Genomic DNA, 17,639 nt, shown 5'->3' on the forward strand with positions numbered 1-17,639 from the left:
GGGCTCTCGAACAGCATCGGGCACTGCCTCGGGCTCTCGAACAGCATCTAGCGCCTCCTCGGGAACTGCATCGGGCACCGCCTCGGGAACTGCATCGGGCACCGTCTTGGGAACTGCATCGGGCACCGCCTCGGCCTCTCGAACAGCATCGAGCGCCTCCTCAGGAACTGCATCGGGCACCGCCTTGGGAACTGCATCGGGCACCGCCTCGGGAACTGCATCGGGCACCGCCTCGGCCTCTCGAACAGCATCGAGCACCTCCTCGGGAACTGCATCGGGCACCGCCTCAGGCCCTCGAACAGCATTGGGCACCGCCTCGGGCTCTCGAACAGCATCCTGTGCTGTGGCGCTGGGCTGGCGGCCATCCTGTGCTGTGGCGCTGGGCTGGCGGCCATCCTGTGCTGTGGCGCTGGGCTGGTGGCCATCATGTGCTGTGGCGCTGGGCTGGCGGCCAATCTGTGTCTCCCCTCTCCTCTCGGGACCTCCTGGGGAAATGGCAGTCCCCAACCGAATCCCGGTTCGACGGGAGCCCACAGTGGCGATCGCTGCCGGACCTCCTCTCGACCACTTGCTCCGGAGCGACCTCCCCTGGTCCCCCGGAACACCACTAGGCGAGAGCCCTCGAAACCATTTCTCTCCCTCTTGCTGGCTGGGGAGGGAATGGTATTCAACATACTGCTGGATCCAATGTGGATGGAGTCCTTCTGTGATGGTTGGGTTTAGGATAAACACAAGGAGAGGGTAGGATCCAATTGCAAGTATGGGTTTTATTAACAGAAGGGAAAAATACAAAATAAACAGTCATGGGAGACAAACCAAACAAAAAAGGGAACCGGATGAAACGGATAAGAACTCGGAGGAACAAGAAGGTAACGGGAAGACTCGGGAGACGAGCACAACTCACACATAGGGTAAGGACTCCATACAGATGACAGAGAAAGACAGCTATACATAGGGAGACTAATGACAGAGGATTGTCAGCACCTGTGCGATTCTAATTGGAGTGCAATTACTGTGAAGACAGAACCAGACTAGAGGAATTAAAGTGCCTATGGTGAAGTGCCTAAGGAGAAGTGAGCTCACTAGGGAACACCCAGGAAAACAGAGACTGACAGCGTGACAAAGTCTGAGTCGGTAAAATGATTCGAGCTTCCCATCACTAGACATCAGTTAATGTTGGACTAGTGTAAACTTTACAATAAGTTTTACAAATTAATTCCCTTAAATAATGGTTTGTTAGTAATAAGTCGTGTTAATAAACAGTCTACAAACATGAGAAGCATTATCAGTTGATGTTTAGATGATTTCCAAGTTTACCAATAGCCCAAATCAGTGTCCAATTGGGCAGTTAGTATTGTTTATTCATTGTGTGTGTTAGCTGCTCAAGTCAAGTCTAAATAAATGTATGTGTACATACTGTATTATAATTAAATAAAGCTTATTAAATAAAGCTATCAACAGGCATAGTTCATTGTTAGTTCATGTTAACTAATACATGAACTAAAGCATTAGTATACAAATTAAACATGAGCAAAGATAAAGTAATGTTGAACAGATGCGTTGTTCATTTATAGATCATTGTAAATAATGCTTTAACCACAAAGTTAACTAGTTAATGTTAATGTGAATAAACTTGTAAAGTTAACATTAAAAAACATTAAGTAATCCTGAACAGTGTAGTTGTTCATTGTTAGTTCATGTTAACTAATGTAATTAACTAATACATTAGTAAATAAATAAGTTAACATGAAGAAAGATTAAGTAACATTGAGCAGATGCGTTGTTCATTGTTAGTTCATGTAAACTAATGCATTAACTTAAGTTAACTAATACAACCTCATTGTAACGTGTTGCCAAGAAAATGCCATTGCCATCAAAATTTCTGAAGACGTCAGATTTTATTTTATTTATTTTACTTTATTAGTTTATTTGACAGGGACCGTGCACAGTTCAAGCCCTGTACCAGAGTTAGCTGTAAAGCTAATTTACATCTGTGGTCCCTGGGCAAGGAAGATAAAAATAAATAATAAATAAATAATAAAAAAACAAGAACAATACAGACAGTGTAGACAATACTATCAAAACAGATAAAAACAAACAGCATGTGACAAACAGTACTCGGATATAAACCAAAACACAGATATAGATACTCATTCCATGGATTAATGATCACATAATTGATTTGCCTTCAGCCAAGTTTTTAAGGATATTTTAAAACTGTGAAAGCTTTCACAATCTCTAATATAAGGTGGAATTAAGTTCCACCTTTTTACTACAGAAAAGGAAAAAAATGGTTTTCCAAATTTTGTCTTTCTAAACTGGGTGTAAGAGTCACCTGTTACAGAAGCCCTGGTGACCCTTACATTTTCTATGCAAAATGACACACATTGCTTGAGTGGGGGTGGTGCAAGATCATGGATCAATTTATACATCAGGCACATGTCTGCAAAACAGAGAAAACTATCAAAGGTTAATAAATTGTATATTTTTTTTTTAATGGAGCAATGGTGATAGTTTCTTGGTTTTTTGTAGAGAACTGTCACAGCTTGTTTGTAAAGGGTACATAAAGGTTTTAGTGTGGTCCAACCCACCTGGGACCAGCTTGTCGAATAGTATGATAATTGTGAAAAAATCACTGAATGCAAAAACAGTTTAGCTGCGGCTATTGGTAACTGGTGTCTTATATGTCTAAAATTAGCCAAATTAGCGCTGACACAATTGGAGATATTTTTTATGTGTTTTTTAAATCTTAAATTAGAATCAAGAATTATGCCCAGATACTTGAAATGATCAACAATATGTATCAACTCTCCCATAATACAGATATCGGGTTGATGTTGTGTAACATTCCTCTTAATAGAGAAATACATACCCACTGTTTTGCTTACATTAAGAGTAAGACAATTGAGAGTTAACCAGTCTTATACTTTGGTCAACACTGCAGTAAGTTTTGCTGCAGCTTGTTCTCTAGTTTTCGCATGGGTGTAGATAACTGTATCATCAGCGTACAATTGGATGTGAACTTCTGGGCAAATCAATGGTAGGTCATTAATATATAAACTAAATAAAATTGGTCCTAAAATTGATCCCTGAGGGACTCCAGTAGTGCAATTAGCAAAGGAGGAGCATCTATCATTAATCCTGGTGCACTGCTTTCTATAATCTAAATAAGATCATTTTGGGATAAATTATATAAACCTCCACTACCACTTTATTATTTATTTTTCCTTCCAGTATTTTGCATAATGAACAGTGAGATTGCTCTGCATGATACAGTATTTTATCATCGTTGCTTTAATCTTAGACTTCTGTGAGAGTCCTGTTTAAAAGACAAATCCGGTTCCAGACAAATCTACAGCATGATTTTGGCTTCTTGCCCGTTGCCTTTGTCTAATTGTACAGGAAGAGAGCTGAATTGGATGATGACTGGAATTATCTGTTTTTATCCTCTTGCATTATTGTCAAACAGTTTTTCTGTTTGACACTGTAAAGGTGACTGTCCCAGTAGTTCCTGAAAATAACTAACAAATACAGGTTGGCCACCACTGGACTAAAATATTAAAATATCAGAACTGTATAATGTCTTTGCCAGTGCTATACTTATTTTTTCCCATAAGAACTGGCGTGGCAGTTTGTAAATTTAATGTGTAATCTTTCGTTGTCATCTGCATCCAGCTATTTTTATAACAGAGTAATCATAATTTTAATTCTTCTCATTATTTCCCTAGAGCAGCTAAGGAAATGGAAGTCTTGCACATTCACAGAAAACAGCTTACTTCCGTGTTGAAAAATTAGGTGGATATATTTTCACACATCACACAAAAAAAAAACAGATTGAATTGAAAATTGACAAGAAATTATGCCTGTTGATGCTTTCCTGTTTGGAAGAATTTGCAAAGGTCAGTGGTTGTAGATATGAGATCAGATCATAGGCATAGGGCAATGTCAAGCACACATCACTTTTATTTAGTAAATCTTTTTGAAAATAGACACTTAAGCATTTTATGTCCTAATATATATGTTTAGGTTTTGTGCTATGTAAATTAAATAACATTTTGATGTAAATGGTCCTCCACCTGACATAAATGTACTGGGCTACTACAATCGGTCCTGTGGATCAACTGTATCAGAATGTCAAGGTACAGAATGAACATCATGAGTATCTTAATTTGATGTTTTATTATTATTTTTTTTTAGAGTAAGGTGAAAACTTTTTTGTAATAATGGATGTTGTCAAAAAATGCTGAAAATCCATTTATTAACAGGCAAATAGTATATTCCTTAACCCATTATCCATGAAAAATGCTGATTTATCACAGGACAATGTCTTACATAACTGAGTCTGCAGAAGTATTAGTAAGTTTGATTTGATTTATAAATTTCTTTACAAAATAACCCTACAGTCCTGTTTTGTGTTGTACATGGTGTCAGGGTTTTCCACTGTATTATTATATAACGCAATTATATTTATCAATTAGAATGATATATTTTTAATTCTTGTTTTGTTCTGATAAATTTGTTAAATTTAAAGGATTCGTTGTAAAGTGAAGGGAACTAAAAATATCCTGTTGGCACATTTTAACATTATTAGGCCAGCCATTATTATTTCTGAATGTAAAAAAATGCAACTTATAAATGACTTATATATACTTTATTTATTTTTTAGTGTCTTTAAAAAAAACCAAAAAAAAACCAAAGCAAATGAAAACAGGCTATTAATCAGTTACAATTTGTTATTGTGGGTTAACAGTAATTATAATTATGAAATAGGCTACTTAGGAACAGTCTGGGACTAAGCTAGGCTATCCAGGTTTTTTATTTTTCTCATTGCATCTGAAAATGACTTTGTGCAGCAAATTCACTTAATGCGGTCTGTCGCAGATTCGCCTCTTGCATTGCTCAGCTGTGGACGTTTTAAAAATGTTTGATATAAAGGTTGCTGTCCCATTTTATACAGAAATTGTTTATTTAACACCCCTTTACGGTCAAGGATCGTCAAAAGCCCCAGATTATTATTGTTTCACATTCACAGCATGTTAAACATCACTCTTTTACTTGATCTGGACAAACTGTGCATCAGTTGAAAGTTTAAAGACTCTAACTTCGATATTTGATCAATGTTTTGATAAAACATTGTTGCAGTGACGGTTTAGTAATTTATGTCAGGAGTACAAAATAATGAATATGTATATTTTTAGAACAGAAATTCACCAAGCATTCATATTCAGTCATGTCTGCAGAGGTTTAATTGTGTTTACATAGATTCACTGAACAGCGTCAATAAGGGTTTATAGTCCAAAGTTGCATATCTGCTGAGATATATGGATATATTTACTGCTGTTTACTTCATATTTCTTCAGACAGAATCATAATTTCTATTCATGTTCCACTGATTTACATGATCTGATCATAATGATCTGCACCCAGTGCTGTCTATGTGTGTTAGTGAGCCTTGTGCACGCTGCCGCTGACAGAGACCTGATTCGTCCATGTCTTGTCCATCATAACTGTGCTTCGTATCCCACCCCCTCAGATCCGCTGATGTATTTCCTGTACACTTCAGTGTTGATATCTGCCCACAACAACACAGATAAACCTCTTTACCCATGAAATATCCAAATAATAAACACACGATTACGATAGAAATGGTTGGTATTTGATTTTCTTGAGATTTGGGGCATTTGTTTGAAAAAATATTGAAAATGTACATCTGAAATGCTAACTTGTGCAGCAATGTAAAAGGCTATAAATAGCATATTTTTACAACAGTAAACGGCCAAATTCCACCCGTGATCACTGTTAACGCGCGAAACGCTCAATTGAAACGGGTAAACTACATGATAAGACGAGATCTAACGTGTGACCATGCTGTGACGAGTCTCTCTATTCTTCTTGCTACAGCTGGTTAGTGGGTGTGGCTAGGAGATTCGTCAACGGAATGATGTCCACCTGTTCATCCCTCTGTAAAAGTTTAGGCTGGCTAGTGTAGGAGTGGGACTTTCTCTGGGTTTATTTTGTGTTTGCTTTAGGCTCTGGTTTGTTATTTGATTTAGTATTTTGTTTCTGTAGCTATTACATTTACACCCATGCACCTGACAGACATTACAGATGACCACGTTTTCTTGTTTAGATATATATTATTTTATTTGCATTAATAAATGTTTATTTCTTTCAATCCAGTCACTGTGTTCTCCATTTCATTTGCCACGGCTTCGAGCCGGTCGTGACAAATGTGGGGGCTCGTCCATAACTTTGTTTGTTTGGTTAAATAGTTAAATAGAAATTTCGTGGAGGATTATAATGATTGGTTTGGATTTTTGGGGTTTGGTCTACTTTACGGGAGTCTGGATTTGGTAAGTGTTGACTATATTTGTATGTTTGAGGGGAGGTTTCTTGGATATGCTTTCCCTGTTCAGGTTTAGCGGGGTATCCTTAACGGGATGCTCAGAATTTTTTTTTATTTTAGTTTGTTTTGTTTGTACGGTGAAAGCAGCTAGGGCAGTTGTCTCGGGAACACGTCCGTGTTTTGTAATGGTGACTTGTTAATCGGTTGCCATTTCAAACACTGGTTTACAGTGTATAAAAACCCGCTGCAAGTAACTGTATGAAGATTAGGGATCAGTTTAAATAGTTTGGAAATTTAGGTAGAGGGAATTGTTTATCCAGTTTTTACCCCCTCAAATATATATATTTTTTGGAAATCAAGTAGCCGTACGCTTACCTTTTACCATGGATTCAAAGGTTGAGGAATTTATTAGTGCTCCATCTGAAGATCTGTTGAATGGGTTTTCTAAAAAGAAACTGGTAGAACTTGCAACTCATTACAAAATTAGTTTGTCAAGTCAAGATAAACGTCTAAAAGATAGTATTAGAACTATGACTAAGACTGAGTTGTCTGAACGTGGAGTTTTGAAGTCTCAATCTTTGGAAGATGCTTCAGCGTTTGTTAGTGCTGCATCAATGTCTCATCTAACATTTGAACAACAAAAACAGTTGTTGTTAATTCAAACCGAAACGAAAAAAGAAACCGTAGAAGGATCGCATTGAGATGTTTAAACTACAGTTACAACAACAACAGCTTGATCTGGAATGTTATCGGTTAGATCTGATCAAAGACGGTAAACTTAATTTAACGGAAGGTGTAGAACGTGGTTTGGCTTTGTGTAAATTTGATGTTGCGACTAATATGAGCTTGATCCCTAGATTTGAAGAGGAAGATGTGGAACGTTTCTTTTTATTGTTTGAACGTGTGGCAAAAGCGCGAAAGTGGCCAGATGAGGAATGTACGCTTATGTTACAGTCTGTTTTTACAGGAAAAGCTCAAGAAGCGTATTTGTCTCTGTGTGGAAGATGCTAAGGACTATTTGACTGTTAAGAATGCAGTATTAAGGGCATACGAGTTGGTCCTTATACTGTTACTCTTCAAATTTCTGAGCTTAACTATTTGATTAATACGCCAGATCGGAAAAAGAAGACTAGAGTGTGTCATGTAAATTTGCTAAAGCCTTTTTATGGTTCTGAAGATGTTGACACTAAAATAAATCAAGTTAACATCGATATATCCAATTCTGGTATTAAACCTGTGTTGCTTACAGGTTCATTTGGCTGTGATGCTGAATTGTCAACTAATTCAATTCTGATAGGAGGGGATCAGGATGAGATTGATCCTGGAGATTCTATTCTTCAGGGTCGTTTACACAATTCAGAATCGTTAAGCTCTTTGCCTGATCGTTTTAGTCACTTAATAGAGGTGCAGCGTACCGACTTGATTGATTTGATTTCTGAATATATTACATTGTTTGCCGATACTCCGTCTCGTACAAGTCTTATTGAACACGACATTGATGTGGGAGATTCAGCTCCAATTCATCAACGCTACTATCGAGTATCTGCGACTAAAAAGCAACAATTAGGGAAATAAACTATATGTTGGAAAATGATATCGCTGAACCTTCCTTTTCAAGTTGGGCTTCTCCTTCATTGCTGGTAAATAAATCTGATGGATCATTCAGATTTTGTACTGATTACCGAAAGGTAAATGCTATAACAAAACCGGATTCATTTCCATTACCTCGAATTGAGGACTGTATTGATCAGGTGGGAAACGCTAAATTTGTTAGCAAGTTTGATCTGCAAAAAGGTTACTGGCAAGTGCCTTTAACTGAAAGAGCTCGAGAAATTTCTGCTTTCATTATACCATCTGGATTATTTTCGTACAACGTTATGAGTTTCGGGTTGCGCAATGCTCCCGCAACTTTTCAGCGTTTAATGAATAAAGTTATTTCTGGTTTGAAGGGATGCACTGTGTACTTGGATGCAATGTTGTTTTCATCAACGATGACGACAACAAAATGATTTCGTCGACGTACCTTTTTTTATGATGATAAGGCGACGATGACTAGCTAAAAATGGCTATAATGTGACTAAAACATGATGAGATGTTTTCGAGATTTTGTTGACGAGACGAAAATGATTATAAGTCTGACGTTCACAATGCATATCATTTCTGCCTGTTTTGGAGAAGCACCCGGCTGCAGCCTGCAGATCGAGGCAGGGCTGCACGTACTTTTAAATGCACACTTGAGCAGCGCAGCGCACTGTGACTCCATGTTGCTTTGAGCACATCATTCTGCACCCGCGATGTGCATATGCGCTTTGTGCACTCTGTTTTGAAGCGTTTCATATTATCATGGTTTTGCGCACTGAAAGATTATTAAAAGCCTATATTTTTATACCTAGCCTACACAATACATTTAAAATGAGCATAATTTAATTGTATATTATTTGTGTGTAGTGTAGGCTATATAAATACATACACTTCTTAGCTCTTGACATCCATATATAAATATAAAATTGTGATATTTGCTGCGGGGTGAGGGCTTCGATAACTCTCTCTTTTTTGACCATACATGTGTTTGCATCCCTGAATGTTTGTGTCACTTTTATTAGACAGGGTTGTATGGTGTTTGTGTTTACAAATAATATGCATCTTGTTGTTGCACTGGCAGACAAGTTGAAGCACAAGTTGTAGAGCATAAGTATGTGTTCCTCAATAGCTTATATTTTGGGCACATTGTTCATTGCACTTTAGCAATTTCTCAAATAAAGCCACAATTGCCAAAGTAAGAATGTTTTTATTCCTGGATTTTTTTGGAGTAAAACAGTGATTCCACTGTTACCACTTTATCTGTGTGTAATGTTGTAGTAGCTCAAAGTTTTTTGCTGTTTAAACTTTAAACCATTCCTTTATAACTGTGATTACTGGTGAAAATAGGCAATGTGCTGAAATCTCCATCAATGAGAAAGTCTAGTTTATTATGCAAAGCTTTTAAGGTTAACTGTTGTTTTAGGAATTGCAACACTCGTTACAACCTGTCAAACATAAGTCAACTTCCAATACTTTTTAATCTAAATTAATTTGCTAAAGACTACTTTTTTGTTTTTTACTAAAATTGACTAAAACTTGACTAAAACCTTTTTGTGTTTTCGTCGACTAAAATTTCACTAAAACCCTTTTGTGTTTTCGTCGACTAAAACTTGACTAAAACTATCAAGTTTATAAGTGACTAAAATGTGACTAAAACTAAAAAGCATTTTCGTCCAAAAGACTAAGACTAAAACTAAAAGGGCCGCCAAAAACAACACTGACGTCGTCGTGTATAGTCAGACTTGGGAAGAACATATTGTTCAAATTAGAGCACTATTCGATCGATTTGTGGGGGCAAATTTGACCGTTAATTTGTTAAAATGTGAGTTTGCCAAGGCCACAGTAGTTTACTTGGGGAAAGTGGTTGGGCAAGGCCAAGTGTGCCCTGTCCGTGCAAAAGTAGAAACGATTGATAACTACCCTACTCCTACCACAAAGAAAGAACTTATGCGATTTCTTGGAATGGTAGGGTTTTATAGTTGTTTTTGTAGTAATTTTTCTACAGTGGTGGCCCCCCTGACAAGTTTATTGTGGGGCGGAGTAGACTTTTGTTGGACATCGGTTTCTCAGCAAGCCTTTGAAAAGGTAAAAATCCTTCTTACAGGGGATCCCGTTTTGAAAGCTCCAAAATTTTATCAGGCGTTTCGTTTCGTGGATGCCAGCAATGTGGGTGCTGGTGCCGTGTTGTTACAGACTTATGAAGATGGAATTGATCATCCAGTTGGATTATTTTCTAAAAAATTTAATTCTTATCAACTTAACTATTCTGTGATTGAGAAGGAGGCGCTTGCTCTGATTTGGGCTTTGCAACACTTTGAAGTGTATGTGGGTTCCTCTGAGGGACCCCTGGTGGTTTTTACTGATCATAACCCTTAGTTTTTCTTCACTCGTTGCAGAACCCAAACCAGAGGTTAATGAGGTGGTGCTTATTTTTACAGGGATACCTATTAGATATTCGCCACATTAAAGGTTCAGAGAACATAACTGCTGATGCCTTATCTCGTTGCAGAAATTGATATTAAAATCGCCAATAATTAAAATCCTGTCATAATTTGCAGAATTCCAGAACAAAATTCCTAAATTCCAGACAAAAAGTCAGTAAAGTCATTGTTGTACTTGATATTGTGGTTGTGGTTGATATATCACAACGCAAAGCACTGGCTGGAAACGACACAGTTCAGAGATAATCAACTCAAAACTGGAATTATTGTTTAAAAGACAGTTGGCGACAGTTAAAGGTCCCATTCTTCATGATCCGATGTTTCAAACTTTAGTTAGTGTGTAATGTTGTTGTTAGAGTATAAATAATATCTGTAAAATTCTAAAGCTCAAAGTTCAATGCCAAGCGAGATATTTTATTTAACAGAATTCGCCTACATCGAACGACCCGTTTTGACTACATCCCTCTACTTCCTGTAGGAATGACGTCACTAAAAACATTTTTTTGACTAACCTCCGCCCACAGGAATACACAAACAAGGGGGCGTGGTCTTGTTGCGCTCAGACGGAGAAGAAGGAAGAGTTCCTTTTGTGTTTGCTATGTCATTGAAACGTTGAAACAATTTATGTTTAACTCGGTTCCCGAAAATTATAATCCACATGTAAAACTATGTGCAGCACTTTTTTCTGGGGACAGCTTCCTCAATCTCAATCAGTTTAATGCCGGGTTCGCACAAAGATTATTCATGAAAGATGGAACAGTTCCCTCTTTGTCTGGAGAAGGCTTTATTTATGGATCACAACCGGTATGTGTATTTTATTATTTAAGTTGGTGCGTTTAACAGTTTCTGTAACTTATTACACAAATGTCAACACTGTTTAGCTTTGTTAACTAGACGTTAGGGCTGTGCAAAAAAATAAAATGTGATTTTCATGCGCATCTCGTCAGTAAAGGCTGTGATTAGAAGTACACTTCAGCATGTGCGTTCAGATCAGGATTCATCATAACACATGTTATATTGAACAATGTAAACATAATCAAAGCTTCAAAAAAACACAAAAACGTGACCTTTGAATTGTTCTTTAAAAGTAGTCGCTATTCCTCCTCCTTGTCCAGAAGACCTCGGAGAGTTAAAATATGTGCAGTCTATAGGTAAAACCTCCGAGAATGTGCTTTAATCACTCCCATTAAACCAAGTTCCAGTTTCATCTGTGGGCATTTAGCGAGATTAATTTTCATTTTCATCAGCATTCCCCTCCGCTTACCCCAGTGTCTGTTACGCCTCCTCTGGGAAAGAGGAACTGGCGCATGCTAGAGCTCCAAAGGAATGACATTTAAAAATGGAGATGATTTCTGCTGTCCATCCTGTTCATACTGTATCAAGTTCTTTGCATCAAATCCAATATTTAGCAGTGCTTGGCGATCATATACCAGTAGAGAATGGGTATTCTTACAAATAATTGACAAAAACAGCACAAATGGGACTAGGAGCAGCAGACAGCATGCCACTGGCACCATCTTGCCATTTTGTCAAAAAGAATAAAAAAATAATACAATGCTATGGTTAAAGGTATTTTCTTACTTCCTCTTGGCTCTTCTTTACTGGTGTATCCACACTGCCAAGCAGAAGGGTGAGTGTTGAGGTTAGAAATGATTTGGGGAAATACTCTAACACAGTACTGTTCACCAGGCTGAAGATTCTGCAAGACATACTGTTTACCGGATATAGAGATCTGGTTGGCCTAGGCAAAAAAAGAACATAATCAAGGAATATGCAAGCATTCAGTTATCAACAGTAATTAAATGAATTAAATTATAAATATTAAATCGAACATTATTTCATTGTTAAATTATTTTATAATATCTTAAAATCCACATTCATTTTTGAGCAAGAGTAGTATTTATTCTGTACAAAGTGATCTCAACCAGCCTAAAGCAAATTCTAAATCCATAAATCTCATGAAAAAAATAAATTTGTAAATAAATAAATGTGATAATAAACAGTGATTAAGAGGTGTGGTGGCCAATGCTGATCATACAACCTTAACTTTCCTTGTTACACGTAATAAATCAAAGTAATGTAAATTAACATAAATGAGAATGTCAGCTGACCAGTCTGAAGGATTTGTGAGATATACACTGACACAAGGATAAAAAATGCTAACACTTTAGAATAATGGTCCATTAGTTAATGCTAGTTAATGTATTAATTAACATGACCAAACAATGAACAGTACATTTATTACTGTATTTATTAATCTTTGTTAATGAAAATATAGTTATTCATTGTTAGTTCATGCTAATTCAAAGTGCATTATCTAATGTTAACAAGCACAACATTTGATTTCAATAATGCATTAGTAAATGTTGAAATTAACATTAACATCAACTAAAATTAGGAAATGCTGTAGAAGGATTGTTCTTGCTTAGATCATGTTAACTAAAGTAGTTAACTAACATTAACCAATGGAGCATTATTCTAAAGTGTTACCTAATTTTAATCTACAAATCAGAGAAATTGCATAAAATGGATATATGCAAGTGATAGAGTTGGACGTTGATATGGCAGTTACATTGTATTTGTTGTCAGCTGATCCCCTTGAAGAAAACCTGAGATTTTAAGCTAATATTACAATTCCTTAGGTTTGATGGATTTCCTGTCAAGTCTTTATCATGGTCAAAAATATGGGTCTGCTATCTGATAGCAATTTATTTAAAACCTAATTTCTAGAATTTGTAAAATAGTTTTTCAATGTGAAAAACATCTCTAAATTACAACACATTCTCTCAATCTCAATTGCAGAAATGTAAGACCTTTAAGATCTCAAGGCTACATAACTGTAATGCATTATGGGCGGTTACCCTATAGCCTTTATAAACAAACTTTTGCTTGAGCAACCAGAAGCTGTACGTTACAGTTTATAAAGTTTTAATTATCTATATTTTTCTTAAATTAATGCATTGTTTTGCTTCAGAAGGCCTTTATTAACACCCCAGAGCCGTGTGGAGTAGTTTTATGATGGATACTTTAAAAAAAAAAAATTATTCAGAAACAAGGACAAGATTCAATGCAATTATACAGACTGGAACAGACAAGACAATGACAAATATAACTTCAAATGTGTTCATCTGAAAGATGAATGTCAGACAAGCCTAGGATGCCATGAGGGTGAGTGAATCTTGGACTAATAAACATTTTTGGGTGAACCATCCCTTTAACTGTTAGTATCAAACATCTGCAATGTTCGTGTTGGTGTTTTTTTTTTAACAACTTGACTGTTGGTGTGCTGAAGTTTGCAGTTTGAGGGGGGCTGATGGTTGTTTGTTTATCATTCTCTCCTCCTTTGATGTCTGTTTTGCTATCTCAGCAAAAAGAGAGTGGGTCTGCATTTCTCTTCACAAGCTGCAATTAGAGCATTGTCCCAACAACCACAGCAGAACTGCCTCAACAGACAATGGTGTCATTCACTCTCAGCAGTGGTGCTGCTAGTGGTGGGGGTACAGATGCTATCCACTGTGCGCACATGAAATGCAGTGCCTGCATCAGTGAGCTGCTGCTGACTTGCATTTTACGAATTAACAAGCACTATGGATTCAGCTAAAAATCATATTTACTGTTGTAGTCAAGAAAAAAAAGTCAGCCATCTTGGATGGTTGGAGGGTGAGTTCATTAACAGCAAATTTTAATTTTTGGGTAAACTATTCCTTTAAAATTTTGTATTATGAGTTTAAATATTTTTATTACAATTAAGCACATTTTCCCCTACATTTCCTTTATGCTAATTATTTATCATAAAAATGTCACAATGCTAAATGAATAAATGATTTGTGAATGATTTGCATTTTATGAATCAACAAAATCAACAAGGCCTTTGCCTGAAAATAATAAGGAACAACATATATTAATATCCCCTATTGGGATTTGTAGAGCAGTGATTTATATACAGTATTGTTCAAAATAATAGCAGTACAATGTGACTAACCAGAATAATCAAGGTTTTTAGTATATTTTTTATTGCTACGTGGCAAACAAGTTACCAGTAGGTTCAGTAGATTGTCAGAAAACAAACAAGACCCAGCATTCATGATATGCACGCTCTTAAGGCTGTGCAATTGGGCAATTAGTTGAAAGGGGTGTGTTCAAAAAAATAGCAGTGTCTACCTTTGACTGTACAAACTCAAAACTATTTTGTACAAACATTTTTTTTTTCTGGGATTTAGCAATCCTGTGAATCACTAAACTAATATTTAGTTGTATGACCACAGTTTTTTAAAACTGCTTGACATCTGTGTGGCATGGAGTCAACCAACTTGTGGCACCTCTCAGCTGTTATTCCACTCCATGATTCTTTAACAACATTCCACAATTCATTCACATTTCTTGGTTTTGCTTCAGAAACAGCATTTTTGATATCACCCCACAAGTTCTCAATTGGATTAAGGTCTGGAGATTGGGCTGGCCACTCCATAACATTAATTTTGTTGGTTTGGAACCAAGACTTTGCCCATTTACTAGTGTGTTTTGGGTCATTGTCTTGTTGAAACAACCATTTCAAGGGCATGTCCTCTTCAGCATAGGGCAACATGACCTCTTCAAGTATTTTAACATATGCAAACTGATCCATGATCCCTGGTATGCGATAAATAGGCCCAACACCATAGTAGGAGAAACATGCCCATATCATGATGCTTGCACCTCCATGCTTCACGGTCTTCACTGTGTACTGTGGCTTGAATTCAGAGTTTGGGGGTCGTCTCACAAACTGCCTGTGGCCCTTGGACCCAAAAAGAACAATTTTACTCTCATCAGTCCACAAAATGTTCCTCCATTTCTCTTTAGGCCAGTTGATGTGTTCTTTGGCAAATTGTAACCTCTTCTGCACATGCCTTTTTTTTAACAGAGGGACTTTGCGGGGGATTCTTGAAAATAGATTAGCTTCACACAGACGTCTTCTAACTGTCACAGTACTTACAGGTAACTCCAGACTGTCTTTGATCATCCTGGAGGTGATCATTGGCTGAGCCTTTGCCATTCTGGTTATTCTTCTATCCATTTTGATGGTTGTCCCGTTTTCTTCCACGTCTCTCTGGTTTTGCTCTCCATTTTAAGGCATTGGAGATCATTTTAGCTGAACAGCCTATCATTTTTTGCACCTCTTTATAGGTTTTCCCCTCTCTAATCAACTTTTTAATCAAAGTACGCTGTTCTTCTGAACAATGTCTTGAACGACCCATTTTCCTCAGCTTTCAAATGCATGTTCAACAAGTGTTGGCTTCATCCTTAAATAGGGGCCACCTGATTCACACCTGTTTCTTCACAAAATTGATGACCTCAGTGATTGAATGCCACACTGCTATTTTTTTGAACACACCCCTTTCAACTAATTCAACTAATTGCCCAATTGCACAGCCTTAAGAGCGTGCATATCATGAATGCTGGGTCTCATTTGTTTTCTGAGAATCTACTGAACCTACTGGTAACTTGTTTGCCACGTAGCAATAAAAAAATATACGAAAAACCTTGATTATTCTGGTTAGTCACATTGTACTGCTATTATTTTGAACAATACTGTATATATATATATAAACTTGGACATTGACTTGGACATGTTTTCATCAGATTCAGTAAAAAAAAAAAAAAGCTGTTTTGCTATCTCAGCAAAAAGAGAGTGGGTCTGCATTTCTCTTCACAAGCTGCAATTAGAGCATTGTCCCAACAACCACAGCAGAACTGCCTCAACAGACAATGGTGTCATTCACTCTCAGCAGTGGTGCTGCTAGTGGTGGGGGTACAGATGCTATCCACTGTGCGCACATGAAATGCAGTGCCTGCATCAGTGAGCTGCTGCTGACTTGCATTTTACGAATTAACAAGCACTATGGATTCAGCTAAAAATCATATTTACTGTTGTAGTTCAAGAAAAAAAAGTCAGCCATCTTGGATGGTTGGAGGGTGAGTTCATTAACAGCAAATTTTAATTTTTGGGTAAACTTTCAACTAATTCAACTAATTGCCCAATTGCACAGCCTTAAGAGCGTGCATATCATGAATGCTGGGTCTCATTTGTTTTCTGAGAATCTACTGAACCTACTGGTAACTTGTTTGCCACGTAGCAATAAAAAAATATACGAAAAACCTTGATTATTCTGGTTAGTCACATTGTACTGCTATTATTTTGAACAATACTGTATATATATATAAACTTGGACATTGACTTGGACATGTTTTCATCAGATTCAGTAAAAAAAAAAAAAAAAAAGTAAACTAAGCAAAGTCTTTATCTTTTCATCTTTTTCTTTTTCTGTTTGAGTATACAAAAAGACTCACAGGAATACTTACCTCTTTCTGTCCAGATTTCTTCCAACTTATATCGAAGGACACAGAATTATAAAACGGATGCAGATGATCTATCTTCATTGATTCACTGGGTAGAGAGATGCTGATATTCAGACAATCTCCACAGCCAGACATAAATATAATGGGTGGACCTATAATAGCTAAAATAAAAATAAATAAATAAATAAATAAACACAAACATACATACATACAAATAAAGCCATTTTAAAAGACTAAAAACTAGATCTTGACACATGCATATTCAAAATGACGAAGAAAAAATTGGTCTAATTAAGTGCATTAACTGTAAAACTAGCTTCAGATATTCAAGTACTTACTGTCTTCATAAGGTGTAATACTTTTATTAACTATTGATGATGTCATGTTGTCAATCGATGCCCAAAGAAAGAATGTGCAGGATGTATAGATGTCTTTGAATGTTTCAGAGACATCTACTGCCGTATTTCTAATGTTCAGTTGCAGATGTTCAGGTTTTCTGTTACCACAGCTATGAAAAAAAAAATCAGTCTCTTTAGTAAGATGGATATAAAGGGAAAATAATGTGATTGCCATTTTTCACAATAGAAACTGCCTCAAATTTGTGCAACACTGACAAAAGGAGAGTTGTCTTTTACAGTTACAGTGGGTTCAGGATGCATTTCTGCATTTGAAAATGTTGGTGTGAACTTTCCAAACTCGATGGAGAGTATTGGTGGAAAGTGACATCTGGATTAATCTAAGATACTGAACTTTCTCTAAGCTCCTGCTGGGAAATAATCATGAAAGTAAATGCTAGGAAATAATGACTCTTTCAGGACACACCTATATTTGGCTCTATCCAAGTTGCAACCCCCCAGGGCATAATGTTGCCACTAGGGATGCGCAATATATTAAAATAGAATCAATATTGCAATATGCCTTGTTGCAGTGATCAA

The 17,639-nt window shown here is 36.8% G+C and overlaps 1 protein-coding gene across 1 annotated transcript in view; it reads right to left on the bottom strand.

Moving 5' to 3' along the window:
• Positions 1-3,303: 3,303 nt before the first annotated feature.
• Positions 3,304-17,639, bottom strand: part of LOC113053280 (interferon alpha/beta receptor 2-like) — a 48,239-nt gene continuing 33,903 nt past the window's right edge. The window contains exons 4-7 of the mRNA XM_026218182.1: positions 17,043-17,212; positions 16,708-16,865; positions 11,950-12,109; positions 3,304-3,511 (exon numbers count right to left, since the gene is read on the bottom strand). Of these exons, the coding sequence (XP_026073967.1) occupies positions 3,462-3,511; positions 11,950-12,109; positions 16,708-16,865; positions 17,043-17,212 (538 nt within the window). The 3' untranslated portion in view covers positions 3,304-3,461. The remainder of the gene's footprint in view (positions 3,512-11,949; positions 12,110-16,707; positions 16,866-17,042; positions 17,213-17,639) is intronic.

Source organism: Carassius auratus, chromosome 34, assembly GCF_003368295.1.
Source record: "Carassius auratus strain Wakin chromosome 34, ASM336829v1, whole genome shotgun sequence".
In the NCBI taxonomy this organism is placed as follows: domain Eukaryota; kingdom Metazoa; phylum Chordata; class Actinopteri; order Cypriniformes; family Cyprinidae; genus Carassius; species Carassius auratus.